We start from the raw sequence: 20,131 nt of genomic DNA on the forward strand, positions 1-20,131 counted from the left end.
AAATATCTTGCTAGAATTTTGATAGCAATTAAGTTAAACCTTTGATCCATTTGGGAAGAAATGGCATTAGTCTTTCTGAATTCTTAAATTTAAACGTGTATCTTACAAGCAGCATTGATTACATTATGTTTTAAAAATCCTGACTGACAATCATGACCTTGGATATTTAATCCATTCATACTTAACATAATTAATCACATCTACTTAATGTAAATATATTTGCGTTTAAATCTTTTACCTTATCTTTTGTTCTCTATTTGTCTGGACAATTTTAAATTCTTTTTTTTGAACTACTTTTATATTGATTAGGTATATTTTATTATTCTACTTTTGCTCTTCTACCTGCTAATTATATATATATATGTGTGTGTATATATATATGTGTATATATATATTCTCATTTAATGGTTAACCTTAGAGCATGCATTCTTCAATTAAACTTTGATATAAATTTGAACCTTTATGAATTCCTTCAATGCTGTTTACCTCCCTTTTGTTGTGCATTTCAGTTCTCTCTGTCTCTCTTTGTATATGTGTGAATTTATACAATTTAAATCTTCAGAAATATTAAAAGAAGGATAAAGGTGAACACCTGTATAGATTGATCTAGGTTCACCTTTTTGTTATATTTACTTTTTTCCTATCTCTGCCTCGGTTTCTATCTCTGCCTGCCTTCCTGCCAGCCACTCTGCCTCCCGTCTGTCTTCTGCCTCTGTCTTTCGTCTGTCTGTCTTTGTCTGTCTTTACCTCCTGTCTTTGTCTGTTTTATGCCTGTGTTTGTGTCTTTCTTTATGTCTGTATCTGTTTTTCTTTCCATATATTTTAAATCATTGAAGCTTGCATATGTGTTCCGTTTCTTTCCTAGTCTTGCCTTTTTTGTTGTTGTTGAAATGCTGTATCTCCTAAAAATAAGGGCATGTTTCTAAATAACTAAAATCCTGTTATCAGTACTGTCCTTAGAACTGGCCAGGCAGGGCCTTTGTCTTGAGCTCTGTGCTTTGGAGGGCCTTTCTTAAATTTTTCGAAGTTCTCTTTCTGACCTCCCTCCATCCCAGTGCCTGCAGGACAGGGTACCCCAAGCTCTTCTATAGAATCTCATTAAAATTAGGGCATATTTCCCAATTACATTATAAAATGAAGCTTAACTTTATTTTGCCGATATTGTTCACTACTGCATACCATATTTTACTTCTGAACTATATTTCTCTTGTTTATTTTTATAAGTTCCTTTAACTGGTTGATGCACTATATTTAGTGTTGCAGTTGTTAACCACTTCTCTTCTTTCTCTCCAGTACGGAGTTGAAGCTCTTGGAGGAGGCAACCATTTCAGTCTGCAGGTCTTTAGGTAAGGAGGGAAGAAATAACTGTATGTACACACGTGTGTGTGTGTGTGCTTGTGTGTTTGGGTGGCCTTTAGTTCAAATTTTCTTTTATAAATTTTGATATTGTAATGTGAATTCAGTTAATGAAGTGATAGATTCTTAATGATGATATTCATAATAATAATAGTAATATTAATCATTGCTGTTTGTGGTGCACATTGATGCCACTAGATGGTACCATTCAATCAATAGCAATAAGACTCATAGATGGCTGTTGTGCAGTAGTGATATTGGACTCTGCTAAGCCATAGATTTTCCCTCAGGGTGTTCTTTTTGTGAATTTTGAAATACTAAGAAAAACCAACAGATAAATTAATTTTTGTCAATTAATTGTTGAACAGTATATATAGAATATAGATAGGACCTTTCATGCTGTAATGCTCAAACTGCACTGACTATATATGCTATTGTTGGGTATATTACCCAGAATAATTATTACTCATTAATAGAGGAATGTATTAGGAAACCTCTTTTATTAATAATAACTTGATGTTATGGAAAAGAGCATGGTCTCTGGAATCCTTTTATGATTTTAATTTCAGCTCTGCTATATAATACTGTGTCTTATTTCCTCTTCTGAATTGAGTGTAAGAACAACTATTTTACAGGATTCTTGTGAGACATAAATCTGATGACATATGAAGTGAAATATCTAGTACATTGTCTAACACTAGTCATTATTCATCATTTATATCAACAAATGGCATCTTTATTGGGCCTTGTTTCTCAAATGCTTTACTTTCAAGATGGTAGTGATTGGAAATGAATGTATATGCCTTAAAAATGCAGATATTTATACCTATATTGCATTATTGATTAGCAAATGATAACTATATTTTGTTTTTACATCAAGCTATATGGATAAGCTGGTTCCACATAAGTTACTTTGCCAAAAACAGTCTTTGATGAAATGTTGTTATTTTTACAGAAAAACTTTGTTGGTAATGATCAAAGTGTTATTGTACCAGTTGCCTTGAATTTTGTAGTTATAACCATAGATTAGAGAATTTTGAGCTTAATTTTGAGTTATAAGAAAGTGTGGCAGTTTGTTTATAATTGAAAAATTTTATGTATCAATAATATCAGTGTAGGAATTATGATGGCAACTTTTCAGGTGACCTTGGGTTTTTATAAAATAAACTTTTTTTTTTTTACTGGAAGTAATATTTACTCATATATAATGCGAAAAGCATACCAAAATGTAAAAATGGAAGTAATGGCCCATAGTTCTACAACCCGCAACCCTTAATAGCCATTGTTGATATTTTTGTGTATTGTCTTCTATTATTTATTCTATGGATAAATATTTTCATACTTATGTTCCGTCGTATTTATACACACACACACACACACACACACACACACGCATGTATGTATTTTTAACCTGTGGTTTTTTCACTTGACATTATATTGGGAGGAAGTCAATTATATATTTAAAAATACTTTTGGGAACAGCAAAAACAAAAAGCTGTATGTTTACTGCCTTAAATTCCAGCAATACAGTAGTACAGTTAAAAAAACATCTCTCCATATTAAACAAGACAGATATAATCACTGCTAATCTTTTGTGAAAAGAGTTTTTTAGAATGTACTATGCATATTGATTTATATAATTGATATAATATATAAATATTGTTATTTACACATTTTCACTCAATAGTACATTAAGAATTGTTTTTCATGTCAATAAATATAAATAAGTATCATCTTTAAGGACTATGTGGGTATGCCTAATTATTTTTTTAATGTGCAAGTCTGCTGGCGACAGTTCTCTTGGTTAGTTGGTTGAAAATGCTTTTGTTTTTCCCTTCACTTTTGGAGGCTATATTTGCTGGTAGAACTCTAGGTTGGCATTTAATTTTTTTTCTGTAACTTAAAGGTGTCTTTCTGTTATATTCTGGCTTTTCTCATTTTTGTTGAGAAGAAAGTTGTCAATTTTATTTTTGCTCCTTTGACCTAAGTTTTTCTTCTGAGTGCTTTAAGTTTTTCTTTGTCCCTTCTTTTCAACAGTCTTAGAATGATGTGCTGAGGAGTGGTTTTTAAATTTTTTTTTTTAATTTTTGCTTCTTCAGGTTTGTAGAGCTTCCTAAATCTGTGGGTTGATTTTTTTTTAACCAGTTTTGGAAAAAAATCTCAGTTGTTATCTGTCTATATATTGTTTCTGCCCTGTTCTGTCTCTCCTCTCCTTTGGGGCCTCCGTAATATGGATGTTAAATTTTCATTGTGTCCCAGATGCCTGTTAGGCTCTTTTTGTATTTTAGATCCTTTTTTCTCCCTGGCCTTCAGTAGGATATTTTCTATCAACCTGTCTTCAGTTCATTAATCTTCTTGTCTGTTGTTTATCATCTGCTATTAAACTTATCTATTGAGATTTTTAAAATAAACTTCTTAGAGTAGCTTTAGATTTACAGAAAAATTGCAAAGATAGTAAAGACAGTTTCCTCATATCCCTCACCAGTTTCCCCTACTGTTAATATTTTATATTAGTATGGTATATTTGTCACAACTAAGGAACCAGCACTGGTACATTACTACTAACTAAACTCCATACTTTATTCAGATTTCACTAGTTTTTCCTTAATGTCCATTTTCTGTTCCAGGATCCCATCCAGGATCCCACATTGCATTAGGTCCTCACGTCTCCTTAGCCTCCTCTGATCTGCAGCAGTTTCTCAGTTTTTCCTTGTGTTTACTGACTTTTGACAGTTTTGAGGAGTATTAGCAGTACTCAATTGGATTTATGATTTAGACTGAGGCTGTAGGTTTTTTGGATGAAGACCACAGAGGTAAAATGCCGTTCTTATCACATCACATCAGGGGTTCATGCTGTTAACACAGTTTATCCTGATAATGTTAACCTTGATCACTTGGTCAAGGTCATTTTTGTCAAGTTTCTCTACTGTTCAGTTGCTTTTCCCACCATGTTGTCTTCATTTTTGAAAGATAGTTTTTCTGGATATAGAATTCTTGGTTGACATTTTTTTTTTTCTTGCAGCACTTTAAACACATCATCCCACTGCTCTCTGGTCTCCATATTTTCAGAAGTCTAATGTTAATTGTATTGCTCTAGAAATGGTGAGCTCTTTTTTTCTTGGTGCTTTCAAGATTTTCTCATTGTCTTTGTCTTTCATTAGTTTGACTGTGATGTATCCAGGTGTGGATCTCTTTGTGTTTGCTCTACTTGGGGTTTGTTGCTATTCTTGGATGTTAGAATAATGCTTCCCCTCATATTTGGGAAGATTTTGGTCATTATTTTTTTTAATTAAATTTAGTTGTATTGAAATATTCACATGCCATACAGTCATCCATGGTGTACAATCAACTGTTCACAGTATCATCATATGGCTGTGCATTCATCACCCCAATCCATCTTTGAACATTTTCCGTACACTAGAAAGAATCAGGATGAGAATAAAAAATAAAAGTAAAAAAAGAACACCCAAGTCATCCCCCCCCATCCCACCCTATTTTTCATTTAGGTTTTTGTCCCCATTTTTCTACCTGTTCATCCACACACTGGATAAAGGGAGTGCGATCCACAAGGTTTTCACAATCACACCATCACCCCTTGTAAGCTACATTGTTATACAGTGGTCTTCAAGAGTTCAGCCTACTGGGTTGGAGTTTGGTAGTTTCAGATATTTACTTCTAGCTATTCCAATATATTAAAACCTAAAAAGTGTTATCTGTATAGTGCATAAGAATGTCCACCAGAGTAACCTCTTGACTCTGTTTGAAATCTCTCAGCAACTGAAACTTTATTTCTTTTCATTTCGCATCCCTCTTTTGGTCAAGAAGATATTCTCAATCCCACGATGCCGGGTCCAGATACATCCCTGGGAGTCATATCCTGCATTGCTAGGGAGATTTACACCCCTGGGAGTCAGGTCCCACATAGCGGGGAGGGCAGTGAGTTCACCTGCCGAGGTGGCTTAGCTAGAGAGAGAGGGCCACATCTGAGCAACAAAGAGGTACTCAGGGGGAGACTCTTAGGCACAATTATATGCAGGTTTAGCCTCTCCTTTGCAGTAACGAGCTTCACAAGGGTGAGTCCCATGATAGAGGGCTCGGCACATCACACCGCCAGTCCTCAATATTTATGAGAACATCAGCAACAATCCAGGTAAGGAAGTCCAACATTTCCACATTTTCCCCCAGCTCCTGCATATATATTTTTATTCTCCACTCAAATTACTTTGGGATGTGTCGCTATTTCACTCTAACCTATACAAACCTGCCATATCTCACTTCCTATTCAAAGTTCCATGTAATTGTGGTGTTTGAACAAACTGACTGTAAAGTTATGCTATTTAGAAAATGAACATCTCTTCCCTTGGTCTCACATGGAAGGTGAAGTTTTAACACACAGTCAGTTTCAGCCTTTACCCTGTGGCCTGATTTGCCCTAGTCTTAATCAGATCTGCTTCATTCATATCTCTGGGCTCTTTTTCAGCTTTTTTTTAACAGTTGCTGTATGCGCTAATACTGACATTCATATCTGCCAAGCTGTAGCTCTGAATTTCAGGTGTCACACAGATTCCCGATGTTCCAGAGACCAATCAGGTTATACACAAAGGGATCAGCAAGTCAGAGTTTGGAGACAGCCATTACAATTCAGGAATAGATTTGACTGCTATAAGAGCTCACAATCTAGGGACCATTACAATAATCATTCCCCTGTTGGGCTGTGCTCTAAGATACAATTCTAAATTTATACATTGTAGTTAGTCCATATTGGTGAGGTATTATAGTGTTTGTCTTTGTTTCTGGCATACTTCGCTCAAAATGCTGTCTACAGGATCCATTCACCTCTTTGCATGTCTCACGGCTTCACTCCTTCTCGTGGTTGCTCAATATTCCGTTGTGTGCACAACCACAGTTCACGATTCCATTCCTCAGTCAGTGTACCCTTAGGCCACCTCCACCCATTGCCAGTTATGCATACTGCCTCCATAAACACCAGTGTGCAAATATCCATTCATGTCTCTGCTCTCAGATCTTCCAAGTTCATACCTCATAATAAGAGTGTAGGACCTTATGACCCCCACACACTTAGCTTCTTGTGGAACCACCACAGTGACCTCCAAAAAGGCTACACACCATTCTGCCTCCTCATCAACAGTAGATAGGTACATCTCTGCTTGTTTTCTCCAGCACTTTTACCCCTAATTATATTTTTTCCTACAATTTTATAGAGACATATTCACATACCATACATTTATCTGCAGCGTGTGGTCAGTTGTTCTTGGTATCATCATGAAGTGCATTTATCACCACAACCAGCACGTGAACACATTGATCGCTACCAAAAAAAGTTGTTTTTTTTTTTAAGCGAATAATAAAAAAGATAGTAGAAAGAAAAATAAAATGTCCTAAGTGCCCTATAATAGAAAGGACAGAAAACAACACCACTTCCAAGAATCCCATATCCCTCCATTATATCCCCCTCTCATACACATTTAGCTTTGGTATATTGCCTTTGTTACATTTAATGGAAGCATATTACAATGTTATTGTTGACCATAGACTTCAGTTTGCTTTGATTATGTTTTTCCTAAATACCATCCCTTTTTCAACACTCTGCATGGTTGACCTTCATCTGTTCTCCCACATGTAAAAACATTTTTGTATTTGTACATTTAGTAACAGTCATTGGCCACTCCAGTTTTTGCCAAGTTACACAGTCCCAGTCTTTATCATCTGTCTTTACCTCTGGTGTCATACGTTCCCCTATCCCACCTCCCTCAGCCCTACTCACATATATCTTTGTTCACTGTATTTACAATATTGTGCTACCATCACACAGTATTATGCTATTGATTTCTGGATCTATACAATCAATCCTGCTGAACACTCTGGAGTGCTTCAGCATCAAATGGCTGAACTCTACCATCTTTCTGTTTCCTGGTAGCCTGTGTTATCAGCTTTTAACTCTCAAAGTTTGCTCATTAATGTTAGTTCATATTAGTGAGACCACACCATATTTGTCTTTTTATTTTTGGCTAACTTAACTCAACATGATGTCCCCAAGGTTCAGCCACATTATTATATGTTCCATATCTTTGTTCCATCTCACAGTTGCATAATATTCCATTATGTGTATATACCACAGTTTGTTTATTTACCTGTCCATTGATGAACTTTCAGGCTGTTTCCATCTCTTGGCAATTGTGATTAATGCCACAATAAACATCATTTTACAAATGTCTGTTTGTGTCTTAACTTTCAGTTCTCTGAGTATATACCTAGCAATGGAATAGCTGGGTCATATGGCAGATCTATACTTAGCTTCCTGAGGAACCTCCACACTGTCTTCCAGAGTGGTTGCACCATTCTGCATTCTCAGCAACAATGAATAAGTGTGCCTCCTTCTCCAAATCCTCTCCAGCACTTGTAATTTTCTGTTTTTTGGATAATGGCCATTCTGGTAGGTGTGAGATGATATCTCATTGTGGTTTTGATTTGCATTTCCCTAGTAGCCAGTGAAGTTGAGCATTTTTTCATATGTTTTTTCACCATTTGTATTTCCTCTTCAGGAAAGTGTCTGTCCATGTCTTTTGCCCATTTTTAAATTGGATTGTTTGTCTTTCTGTTGTCGAGTTGTAGGATCCCTTTATATATTCAGGATATTAAACCCTTATCTGATATATGGTTTCCAAATATCATCTCCCATTGTGTAGTGTGCCTTGTTACTTTTCTGACAAAGTCCTTTGATGTACAAAAGTTTAATTTAGAGGAGATCCCATTTGTCTATTTGTTCTTTGATTGCTTGCGCCTTGGGTGTAAGGTCTAGGAAACCACCTCTTACCACAAGATCTTTAAGATATTGCCCTACATTTTCTTCTAAGAGTCTTATGGTCTTAGCGCTAACGTTTAGGTCTTTGATCCATTTTGAGTTAATTTTTGTATAAGGTGTGAGATAGGAGTCCTCTTTTATTCTTTTGGAAATGGATATCCAGTTCTCTAGACATCATTTATTGTAGCGGCTGCTCTGTCCCAGTTGCTTTGGCTTGACTGCCTTATCAAAAATCAATTGTCCGTAGATGAGAGGGTCTATTTCTGAACACTCAATTCGATTCCATTGGTCAGTATGTCTATCCTTATGCCAGTACTATGCTGTTTTGACCACTGTAGCTTTGTAATGTTTCAAAGTCAGGTAGTGTGAGACCTCCTCCTTCGTTCCTCTTTCTCAAGATATTTTTGGCTACTTGGGGCACCTTGCCCTTTTAAATAAATTTGGTTATTGGTTTTTCTATTTCTGTGAAGTAAGTTGTTGGGCTTTTAATTGGTATTTCATTGAATCTATAAATCTGTTTAGGTAAAATTGCCATCTTAACTATATTTAGTCTTCCAGTCTATGAACACGGTATGTTCTTCCATTTTTTAAGGTTCTCTTCAATTTCTTTTAGCAATTTCTTATAGTTTTCTGTGTAAAGGTCTTTTGTGTCCGTGGTTAAGTTTATTCCTAAATACTTGATTCTTTTGGTTGCTATTGTAAATGGTATTTTTTTCTTGGTTTCCTCTTGTTGCACATTACTTGTGTATAGGAACATTACAGATTTTTGCATGTTGATCTTGTAGCCTGTCACTTTGCTGTATTCATTGATTAGTTCTAGTAGCTTTGCTGTAGATTTTTCTGGATATTCTACATATAGAAGCATGTCATCTGCAAACAGTGAAAATTTTACTTCTTCCTCTCCAATTTGGATGCCTTTTATTTCTTTTTCTTGCCTGATTGCTCTAGCTAGCACTTCCAGCACAATGTTGAGTAACAATGGTGATAGTGGGCATCCCTGTCTTGATCCTGATCTTAGATGGAAAGCTTTCAGTCTTTCCCCATTGAGTCTGATGTTAGTTGTGGGTTTTTCATATATTGCCTTTATCATATACAGAAAGTTCCTTCTAGTCCTATGCTTTGAAGTGTTTTCATCAAGAAAGGATGTTGAATTTTGTCAGATGCCTTTTCTGCATCAATCAAGATGATCATGTGGTTCTTTCGCTTTGATTTATTAATGTGGTGTATTACAGTAATTGATTTTCTTGTGTTGAACCAGCCTTGCCTATCTGGATAAATCCCACCTGGTCATGGTGTATAATTCCTTTAAAGGGCTGCTGGATTTGATTTGCGAGTTGTTCTACTTTGCTAATGTGGCCGGAATGCAAAACACCAGAGATGGATTGGCTTTCATTAAAGGGGGTTTATTTGGTTACAGAATTGCAGTCTTAAGGCCATAAAGTGTCCAAGGTGGCACATCAGCAATCGATTACCTTCACTGGAAGATGGCCAATGATGTTTGGAAAACCTCTGTTCCCTTGTAAGACGCATGGCTGGCATCTGCTCCAAAGTTCTGGCTTCAAAATGGGTTTCTCCCAGGACATTCCTCTCTAGGCTGCAGTTCCTCAAAAATGTCACTCTTAGTTGCTCTTGGGGTATTTGTCCTCTCTTAGCTTCTCCAGAGGAAGAGTCCGCTTTCAACAGCTGTCTTCAGACTGTCTCTCTTCTGCAGCTACTCTCTCAGCTTCTGTGCGTTCTTCAAAGTGTCCCTCTTGGCTGTAGCAAGCTCGCTCCTTCAGTCTGAGCTTTTATAGGGCTCCAGTGAACTAATCAAGGCTCACGCTGAATGGTCAGGGCCACGCCTCCATGGAAACTTTCCAGTTAGAGTCATCACCCACAGTTGGGTGGGTCACTTCTCCATGGAAACACCCAAAGAATTACAATTTAATCAAAACTGATACATCTGCCCACACAAGATTGCATCAATGATAGTGGCATTTTGGGGGGACATAATGCATTCAAACTGGCACACAAGTATTTTGTTGAGGATTTTTCATCTATATTCATTAAAGAGATTGGTCTATAGTTTTCTTTTTTTTGTAGTATCTTTGATTTTGGTATTAGGGTGATGTTGGCTTCATAGAATGAGTTAGGTAGCTTTCCCACTTCAATTTTCTTGAAGAGTTTGAGCAGGATTGGTACTAATTCTTTCTTGAATGCTTGGTGGAATTCACATGTGAAGCCATCTGGTCCTGGGATTTTCCTTTTTGGGGGCTTTTTGATGACTGACTCAATCTCTTTTCTTGTGATTGGTTTGTTGAGGTCATCTTTGTGTTTTTGAGTCAGTGTTGGTTGTTTATGCTTTTCTAGGAAGTTGTCCATTTTGTCTAAGTTGTCTAGTTTATTAGCATATAGTTGCTCATAGTATCTTCTCATTATCTCCTTTATTTCTGCAGGGTCAGTAGTTATGTCTGCTTTCCCATTTCTGACTGTATTTATTTGCATCAGCTTTTTTTTTTTTTTTTTTTTGTTAGCCTAGCTAGCAGTCCATCAATTTTATTGATTTTCTCAAAGAACCAACTTCTGGTTTTGTTGATTCTCTCTATTCTTTCCCTGTTCTCAATTTCATTTATTTCTGCTCTAATCTTTGTTATTTATTCCCTTCTGTTTACTTTGGGGTTAGTTTGCTGTTCTTTCTCTAGTTCCTCCAGATGAACAGTTACTTCCTCAATTTTTGCTCTCTCTTCTCTTTTAATATAGGCATTTAGGGCAATAAATTTCCCTCTTAGCCTTTGCTGCATCCCATAAGGTTTGATATGTTGTGTTTTCATTATCATTTGCCTCGAGGTATTTACTAATTTCTTCCTTTACCCACTGATTTTCTAAGAGGGTGTTGTTTAGCCTCTATTTATTTGTGAATTTTACGACCTTCTGCCTGTTATTTATTTCCAACTTCATTCAATCATGGTCCAAGAAAGTATTTTATATAATATGAGTATTTTTAAATTTGTTGAGACTTGCTTTGTTACCCAACATGTGGTCTGTCATAGAGAATGTTCCATGAGCATTTGAGAAAAAATTGTATCCTGCTGTTGCTGGATGTAGTGTTCTATAAATGTCCATCAAGTTTAGTTCATTTATCATACAATTCAATACCTCCATTTCTTTGTTGATCTTCTGTTTAGATGTTCTATCCACTGATGAAAGTGGTGTAGTAAAGTCTTCAACTATTATTGTAGATTTATCTACTTCTTCTTCCAGTGTTCTCAGTGTTTGCCTCATGAATTTTGGGGCACTCTGGCTTGGTGCCTAAATATTTATGATTGTTATGTTTTCTTGATGAATTGACCTTTTTATTAATATATAGTGTCTTTCTTTGTCTCTTAATTGTTTTACTTTTGAAGTCTAATTTGTCTGATATTAATATAGCTACTCCTGCTTTTTTCTGGTTGTTGTTTGCATTAACTATCTTTTTCCAGTGTTTCACTTTCAGATTATATTTGTCCTTGTTTCTGAAGTGAGTTTCTTATAGACAGCATATAGATGAATTCTGTTTTTTAATACATTCTGCCAGTCTGTGTCTTTTTATTGGGGAGTTTAATCCATTAACATTTAGTGTTATTACTGTAAGGTCAGTACTTTCTTCTACCATTTTGTCTTTTGCATTTTATATGTCATATCTTATTTTTTCCTTTCTCTTCTTTTACCCTTTCCAAAAATCTTCATTTTTGCACTCTTCTCCAACTCTCTCTCACCTGTCTTTTCCTATCAGCCCGTAGCACTCTGTTCTAGTTTGCTAATGCTGCTGGAATGCAAAATACCAGAAATGGATTGGCTTTTATAAAAGAGGGTTTATTCAGTTACACAGTTACAGTCTTAAGGCCATAAAGTGTCCATCAACAAAAGGTACCTTCACTGGAGGATGGCCAATGGTATCTGGAAAGTCTCTGTTAGGTGGGAAGGCTCATGGCTGGCATCTGCTCCAAAGTTCTGGTTTCAAAATGGCTTTCTCCCAGGATGTTCCTCTCTAGGCTGCAGTTCCTCAAAAATGTCACTCTTAATTGCTCTTGAGGTGTTTGTACTCTCTTAGCTTCTTCTCCAAGAGTCTGCTTTCAATGGCCATCTTCAAACTTTCATCTGCAGCTACTCTCTCAGCTTCTGTGCATTCTTCAAAGTGTCTCTCTTGGCTGGAGCTCCTCTTCAAAATGTCACTCACAGCTGCGCTGAGTTCCTTCTGTTTGATCTTGTATAGTCCTCCAGTAATTTAATGCAGATCCACCCTGAATGGGCGGGCCAACACCTCCATGGGAATTGTCCAATCAGAGTCATCATCCACAGTTGGGTGTGGCACATCTCCATGGAAACACTCAAAAAATTACAGTCTAAATAACACTGATAGGTCTGCCCACACGAGATTACATCAAAGATAATGGCGTTTGGGGGGACATAATACATTCAAACTGGCACACACTCCCTTTAGTATTTCTTGTAGTGCTGGTCTCTTATTCACAAACTCTTTTAGTGTCTTTTTGTTTGAAAATATTTTAATTTACCCCTCATTTTTGAAGGACAGTTTTGCTGGATATAGATAGATTCTTGGTTGGCAGTTTTTCTCTTTCAGGATCTTAAATCATGCCACTGTCTTCTCATTTCCATGGTTTCTGTGGATAAATATGTACATAGTTTTATCGAGCTTCCCTTGTATGTGATGATTGGTTTTCTCTTGCTGCTTTCAGAATTTTCTCTTTATCTTTGACATTGGACAATCTGATCAGTAAGTGTCTTGGATAGGTCTATTGGGATCTTTTCTGTTTGGGGCATGCTGTACTTCTTGAGTCTGTAATTTTCTCTCTTTCCTAAGAGTTGGAAAATTTTCAGTGAATATTTCTTCTATTATTCTTTCTGCCCCCTTTCCCCTCTCTTCTCCTTCTTGGATACCCATAACATGTGTATTTATGCGCTTCATGCTGTCACTCAGCTCCCTAAGACTCTGCTCATATTTTTCCATTTTTTCACCATCTGTTCTTTTGTGTATCTGAATTCAAATGTCTTGTCTTCCAGTTCACTGATCCTTTCTTCTGTCTGTTCAAATCTACTGTTGTGTCCCTCCATTGTGTTTTTCAGCTTCTCCATTGTGGCCTTCATTCCCACAAGTTCTGCCATTTGTTTTTTTTCAAGTTTATGAATTCTTCTTTATGGTCGTCCGGTGTCTTCTTTATATCCTTCATCTCTTTTGCTGTATCTTGCTTCAGATCATTGAATTGATTTAGCTTTCGTTCCTTCAACTCCTGTTGTCTTGGTTGAACTATTAGTTTGTTCCTTTGGCTGATCCGTATTTTGTGTTTCCTCATATGGCTCTTTATCTTACATTGTCTAGGCATCTGATTTTCTTGATTAGTTTATTCTGGAGCTCGTTTTCACTCTTTTACCTATGCTTTGTTCTCTGACCTTTGTTGTTCAATTCAACTTATTCCAGACCTCTAACTTAGGTTCTATTTAGTTGATCAGAATTTTTCACCTCTTGTTTTTCTGTTTCTTGCCCTGGCTCTATGTAGCCTTTTTGTGGGAGGGTCTCCTCAGATATGGTCGATTCCAGTCAGGTTTTCCCAGTTTAGAGAGGCCCAGGTCTCAGGAGGAGGGTGTGGAGTTTCCTTGAGAATGAGAATCTCCTGTTAGGCCTCTAGACTTGGTGCTTTTCATCTCCTTTCCAGCAGGTGGCACTTGGCAGCCTGTATTTCCCCCACCAGCGTAAGGAGGTATGGTGCCTTTAGTCCTCTGCGGACTCTGAGCCTGTCGGGGGTGTGGCTGACTGAAGCTGGAATCTGAATTCCAGCCCCTGGGGTCTGAGTTCCCAGAAGGAGGACTGCCAATTGAGCTGGCCCTCCCTCCACTCTCCCAAACCTAGGAACTCCAGCTGTCTCCCAGGAGCACTATTCCCTTCTCCTGTTTCCTCTTTGGGGCAACTCCAGCTTAATTCTTTGGTCAGCCTGAGTTGCCAATTAATGACTGGGGTAGAGACTTTCTTCAGAAGTGAGTCTGAAATTCAACTAAGTTCTGGGTACTCTGTCTTCCCCCAAGACCAGCCTAGACCTTCACCCTGGGCTGTCTGATAGATAATAACCAGATATGTTACTTGTAAATTAAAGAAAAGAAAAGAAAAAAGAAGTCCCTTTTAAAAGCTTTTTCCCAGCCTGGAAGTTTTGTCAGTGTCAGAGTAGAGCATTTAAAGATGTAATTTGGGCTATTGTCTGATAATTATGCTCCCACAGCTTCAAATCCATCCTTGCTGGGGGCTATTGAAGTACAAAAAGATAAGGAGTCAGTGAGAAGGGAGAAGAGACAAAGGTAGGAAGAAAAAAAAAAAACTTTTTTGGAGCCAGGGAATGGGTGCCTGCTTTTATGTGTCCCCCCCCACTCTCGGAGGCCAGCTCTTCTTTGGCACCCCCAGCTCCCAAAATTAGTTAATTAATTTGTTAATCAATTCTGCCATTGAGGCTGGGTTGAGTCCCCTTTCTTGCCCTCAGGAGATTGTTCTTTTTTTTTTTTTTTTTCCTTTCAGGGAGCCAGCTGCAAGATAGTCCCTGGGGTCTGGGTGCAGAGGGGTGTCAGACCCCTTGTCGGGGAGCTTACAATGTTCGCTGCAATCTCAGGTTTTTCTCCAGTTCCAAACTCGTGTGTGATATGTGACTGGACACTAGAGACCCCAAAAACACTGTTTCATACAGTTCCTGGGTAATTACCAGCTGCCCTAGAGGAGAGACTAAATTCCATGCCTTACCACTGTGCCATCTTGCCCCATCCCTGGTCATTATTTTTGTTGAACTCTTAATATTAATGTATATTACTTTTTTCTTGAATGTGTACATTTGAAGTTTTCTAGATCAGAAACAGATTGATTATTAAATATTAAATATCTGAAAGTTAATGGGTTACTCCTCTTCCCTTGTTCTTATCTGTAGAGAAATGCTAATTGTTTTGTGTTTGTCAGCAGATACTCCATTGGTGTGCCGGTTTGAGTGTATTGTGTTCCCCAAATGCCATTATCTTTGTGGTCTTGTGTGGGGCAGAAGTTTTGGTGTTGGTTAGATTTGCTTGGAGTGTGCCCCACCCAGCTGTGGGAAATAATTTTGATGAGATGTTCCCATGGAGGCTTGGCCCCACCCATTCGGGGTGGGCCTTGATCGGTGGAGCTATATAAATGAGCTGACTCAAAGAGGAAAGAGAGTGCAGCTGGGAGTGATGTTTTGAAGAGAAGCAAGCTTGCTGGAGAGGAACGTCCTGGGAGAAAGCCGTTTTGAGGCCGGAGCTTTGGAGCAGATGCCAGCTGCCTTCCTAGCTAACAGAGGTTTTCCGGAGGCCACTGGCCATCCTCCGGTGAGGGTACCCGATTGCTGATGTGTTGCCTTGGACGCTTTGTGGCCTTAAGACTGTAACTGTGTAGCAAAATAAATCCCCGTTTTATAAAAGCCAATCCATCTCTGGTGTTTTGCATTCTGCAGCATTAGCAAACTAGGACAGATTTTGGTACCAGAGAAGTGGGGTGCTTTTGCTGCTGAGTCTGCAAATACCAAACATGTTGGAACGGCTTTTTAAGTGGATAAGGGGAAGATTCTGGAAGAATTGTGAGGAGCGTGATAGAAAAGGCCAAAACTGCTTTAAAGAGACTGTTTGTGGAAATATGGACTCTAAAGATACTTCTGATGAGGACTTGAGCAGAAATGATGAATGTGTTGTTGCAAACTGGAAGAAAGGTGATCCTTGTTTTAAAGTGGCACAAAATTTGGCAAAAGTGAGTCCTGGTGTCAGATGGAAGGAAGAATTTAAAAGTGACAACCTGGAATACTTAGCTGAGGAGATCTCCAGACTATCTGTGGAGGATATACCCTGGCTTCTCCTTGCAGCTTATAGTAAAATGCGAGTGGAGAGAGATAAACTTAGAACTGAACTCTTGGGTTCAAAGAAACCAGAAGCTGATGGCTTAGAAAATTACGAGCTTCCAGGGGGTGGAATCCCAGAGGCTACAGCCCAACGTGAGGACATAACCAAACACAAAACCCAGCCGCCATTTCAGTACAAGCCAAGATTGGAGATGGAATTATCCAGAAAGGATTTGTGGAAAGTCCTATTGTCTGATGGCTTTGACCCCTGTGTGCTTCATGCAAAGCCAACAGAATTTTTGCGAGATCTTTATAGACAGAGCCATTGCCGGTCTGGACTGGAGGAGACAGACAAGGAAAAAATTAAAGGAAAAATTTCTTCAAAGACAGAGCCGTGGAGGTTGAGGTCTGGAGTCAGGAGGTCTAGGGCTGAGAGAGCGGAGCAGCCCACACGCAGGGAAAGGGTGAGTTTGCCCTGGAGGTCGAGGGCGGGCCTTCCACCTCGTTGCTCAGGAAATGTCCTGCCACCCCAAGCCCCAAAGAGGGTGGAGCACATTCCCAGGGAATTGGGGAGAGCCTGGCTGCCACCACGCTGTTCTGAAGGGGTTGAGCGTGTGCCCCGGAGATGGAAGGGAATCCGGGAGCTGCCCCGATGTTTGAGGAGGGTGGGGCCAAGAAGGTGGTCTCCCCAATGTGTGGATATATTGGAGCACTCACCTAAGTGTTTGGAGAGGAAAGGGCTGCCGAAAAGGCCCTTAGGAAGGGTTAGGCTCCCGCTCTCTCAAGCCCCAAGGATGCAACGTCGTTCTGTAAATGACTCTCAGACTTTGAAATCTAATGGAGTTTGTCCTGCAGGTTTTAGGAACTGTTTTGCTCCTGTTAACCCTGTTTTCCTTACTGTTTCTCCTTATGGCAATGGAAATGTTTATCCTATGAATGTCTCTCCTTTGTATATTGGAAGTACATAACTTGTTCTAGGTTCACAGATCCACAGCTAGAGGGGAATTATGCCTTAGAACTGACCAAGCCTAAACTTATTTTGATGGGATTTTGTACTTAACTTTTGTTACTGAAATGATTTAAGTTTTTGTGATAAATGAACGTATTTTGTATTTGGAAAGATAATGCCATTTTGGGTTCCAGGGGGTGGAATGTGCCGGTTTGAGTGTATTGTGTTCCCCAAATGCCATTATCTTTGTGGTCTTGTGTGGGGCAGAAGTTTTGGTGTTGGTTAGATTTGCTTGGAGTGTGCCCCACCCAGCTGTGGGAAATAATTTTGATGAGATGTTCCCATGGAGGCTTGGCCCCACCCATTCGGGGTGGGCCTTGATCGGTGGAGCTATATAAATGAGCTGACTCAAAGAGGAAAGAGAGTGCAGCTGGGAGTGATGTTTTGAAGAGAAGCAAGCTTGCTGGAGAGGAACGTCCTGGGAGAAAGCCGTTTTGAGGCCGGAGCTTTGGAGCAGATGCCAGCTGCCTTCCTAGCTAACAGAGGTTTTCCGGAGGCCACTGGCCATCCTCCGGTGAGGGTACCCGATTGCTGATGTGTTGTCTTGGACGCTTTGTGGCCTTAAGACTGTAACTGTGTAGCAAAATAAATCCCCGTTTTATAAAAGCCAATCCATCTCTGGTGTTTTGCATTCTGCAGCATTAGCAAACTAGGACAATTGGTAAGGGATGAGAGAAAGAGATTTTTCCCTGCTTTATTTATAAAGGGGAAGCAGGCAGCTGTTCTCCTCCTCTCCTAAAAGGGCATCCTCCTTACTCCAGCCCTTTGGTATGTAAATAAAATCTCTTCATGAGCCAGATACCCTACTTCCTCCCCCCCCCACCCCCCTCCAAGGTGTGTCTTAGCTTTTGAGGCCCAGAGATGTTCCAGGATTTGAGGCCTCATTCCTCCTTGCCAAGTAGAAACTTAGGGAAATGATGTTCCAGTTTCTTCTGCACCTTCAGAGGTAACCTGCAGGTGCTTTCCCTGGGAGTAACAGGTCTGCTTTGGGGAGAAAAGAGAAGTTCTAAACAAACAGCTACAGATTTAATCCTTGGATTATTTATGGTATGCAAAAAATGTTTCTAGGAGAAGTGAAAGCAGACATTCTCCTTCTTTATAGCATATGTGTTTCCCTGGCTCAGGAGGCTAGGGCTTTTTCATAGGAACACTTGAGAAATCCAGGGAAGTTTACTTTCCCCATAATTTTTCAAAAATTTTTTCTCTATTCTTTTTCTCTTTCTCTTTCTGGGTCGCCTATTACTATTTCCCCTGTGTGGCCCTTAGTCCTGAGATGCAATTCTTACTTCTAAGGCTTGGCCCTTCAGGGATGACACTAGAAAGTCCAAAAGAATAACCAAGATTCTCCAACTTGTTGGAACTTAACTTTAAATTCTTTCTCTTCAGCACCATGATGCTTCTAAAATGTGTTCATTCTGTTTTGGTCCCCATTTGTTGTTTTCCACTGGGTTCCTTGGAGCCCCTGTCTGTTCATGCACAGTGTAGGAGTCAGTCAAGCACGGCAGACAGCTTCCTTGGACATGAACTTCATTACTGTCATTTCCCTCAATGCTGTAGTGGTCGACCAGTTCTTTTCTGGCATCTGGTGTTAACCAGACTGGAAGTCTGAAACTATGTTAATTTTTTTTTCTTTTTGCTTCTGTGTTTATCAGACTTTCCCTTTAATTCTTATGATTAAACATTATGATTTTTGTCTTTATTATTTCTGTGTATTTTGATTGGTTTATTAAGATTCTTTTCACCTCAGAAGTTTTCTCTAGTTATGGCTTTCTTCCCCCTCAACTTAGGATCACCTGTGATGATCAGGTTGGCTGTCTGGTCTTTGCCTTCTGTAGCATCTTTTTCTTCATCTCTGTCCTCTTTTATTTCCTCTTTTATTTCCTTCTTTGTATCTCTACATTGCCAGTTCTTTGCTTTCAAGATTCTATTGTGTCCTTTAGTTGTCTGCATTTTTAGTTTATCTTTACTCACTCCTAGGATTTTCAGATCTTTTGATGTCAGGCTGCTCTCTTGATTTCACTCATTTCTCTTGATGGCTTTCTGCTCTTTTAAAAACTTAGATGAAAAAAAAAAACTTAGATGGTTTCTCTTTCCTGTCTTTGATGATGCTTATATACTTTCTCTTGACAACTTTGATTCAGCTCTTCCTCTGTGTTTTCAGCATTACCTAGTCCTTATTTTATCATTATTGTTTTTTCTTTGCTCACTCATTAAACCAACAAAAATTTTCTGAGCACCCACTATATTACAGAATCTGTTCTGTAAGCTGTAGATATGACTGCAAAAAAGACTCACCCAGGTCCCTAACCTCCTGCGTCTATTTTGGGTGGGTGAGGGCAGACAATAAATGAATACATGTATCTCTCATAATGATGACTTCAGAAAAATACAACATTACGGGTACGGAGATAATAGAATAACCCATGAAGACACATTGTTTGCTATTAAGGTGTGTTTATTTTCTCCATTCCGTGTGTGGGGCATTTAGGTGCTTGTTGAGTTGTTATTTCAGTTTGAAGGCAGATTGATGCAGAATTTCCCAACCTAATTTCTAGAACCCAGGAAAGTTTTATTTTGTGCATGTCTGCTCATTACCCTTACTTCATGTCTTTGGAGTATGAGAGAATTCTGAAATTCCCAGAGTAAACAGTTGGGTCAACCTTTGACTCCCTGGATCCTCCAACATTTGTTGGTTTATGTTTGACTTGTTTACTTCTTTTTTTTTTGTTTTTTTTTTTGTTTTTTTTTTTGTTTTTTTTTTGTTTTTTTTTTAATTCAATTTTATTGAGATAAATTCACACACCACGCCGTCATACAAAGCATACAATCAGTTGTTCACAGTACCATCACATAGCCGTGCACCCATCTGACTTGTTTACTTCTAACTCCCATTTGTTTTCTGGGAGTTGTAGCTTCTGGATTCATATAGAAAGTTAATAGAGGTTTTTGTTTGTTTGTTTGTTTTGTTTTTTTAAATTCAATTTTATTGAGATTGTTCACATACCATACAATCATCCAAAGTGTGCATTCAGTTGCCCATGGTATCATCATACAGCTGTGCATCCATTATTCCAGAAAAGAAATAAA

At 38.6% G+C, this 20,131-nt stretch overlaps 1 protein-coding gene across 4 annotated transcripts in view; it reads left to right on the top strand.

Moving 5' to 3' along the window:
- DYM (dymeclin) overlaps positions 1-20,131 on the top strand; it is a 448,453-nt gene that overhangs the window by 72,912 nt on the left and 355,410 nt on the right. For 3 of the 4 annotated variants that reach the window (XM_037805588.1, XM_037805586.1, XM_037805584.1), the window contains exon 3: positions 1,294-1,346. The exons of the other annotated variant lie outside the window; for it this stretch is intronic. In XM_037805588.1, coding sequence (XP_037661516.1) covers positions 1,294-1,346 — 53 coding nt within the window. The remainder of the gene's footprint in view (positions 1-1,293; positions 1,347-20,131) is intronic. 4 annotated transcript variants of the gene reach the window in all.

The sequence above is a fragment of the Choloepus didactylus genome, chromosome 16 (assembly GCF_015220235.1).
Source record: "Choloepus didactylus isolate mChoDid1 chromosome 16, mChoDid1.pri, whole genome shotgun sequence".
NCBI classification, from domain to species: domain Eukaryota; kingdom Metazoa; phylum Chordata; class Mammalia; order Pilosa; family Megalonychidae; genus Choloepus; species Choloepus didactylus.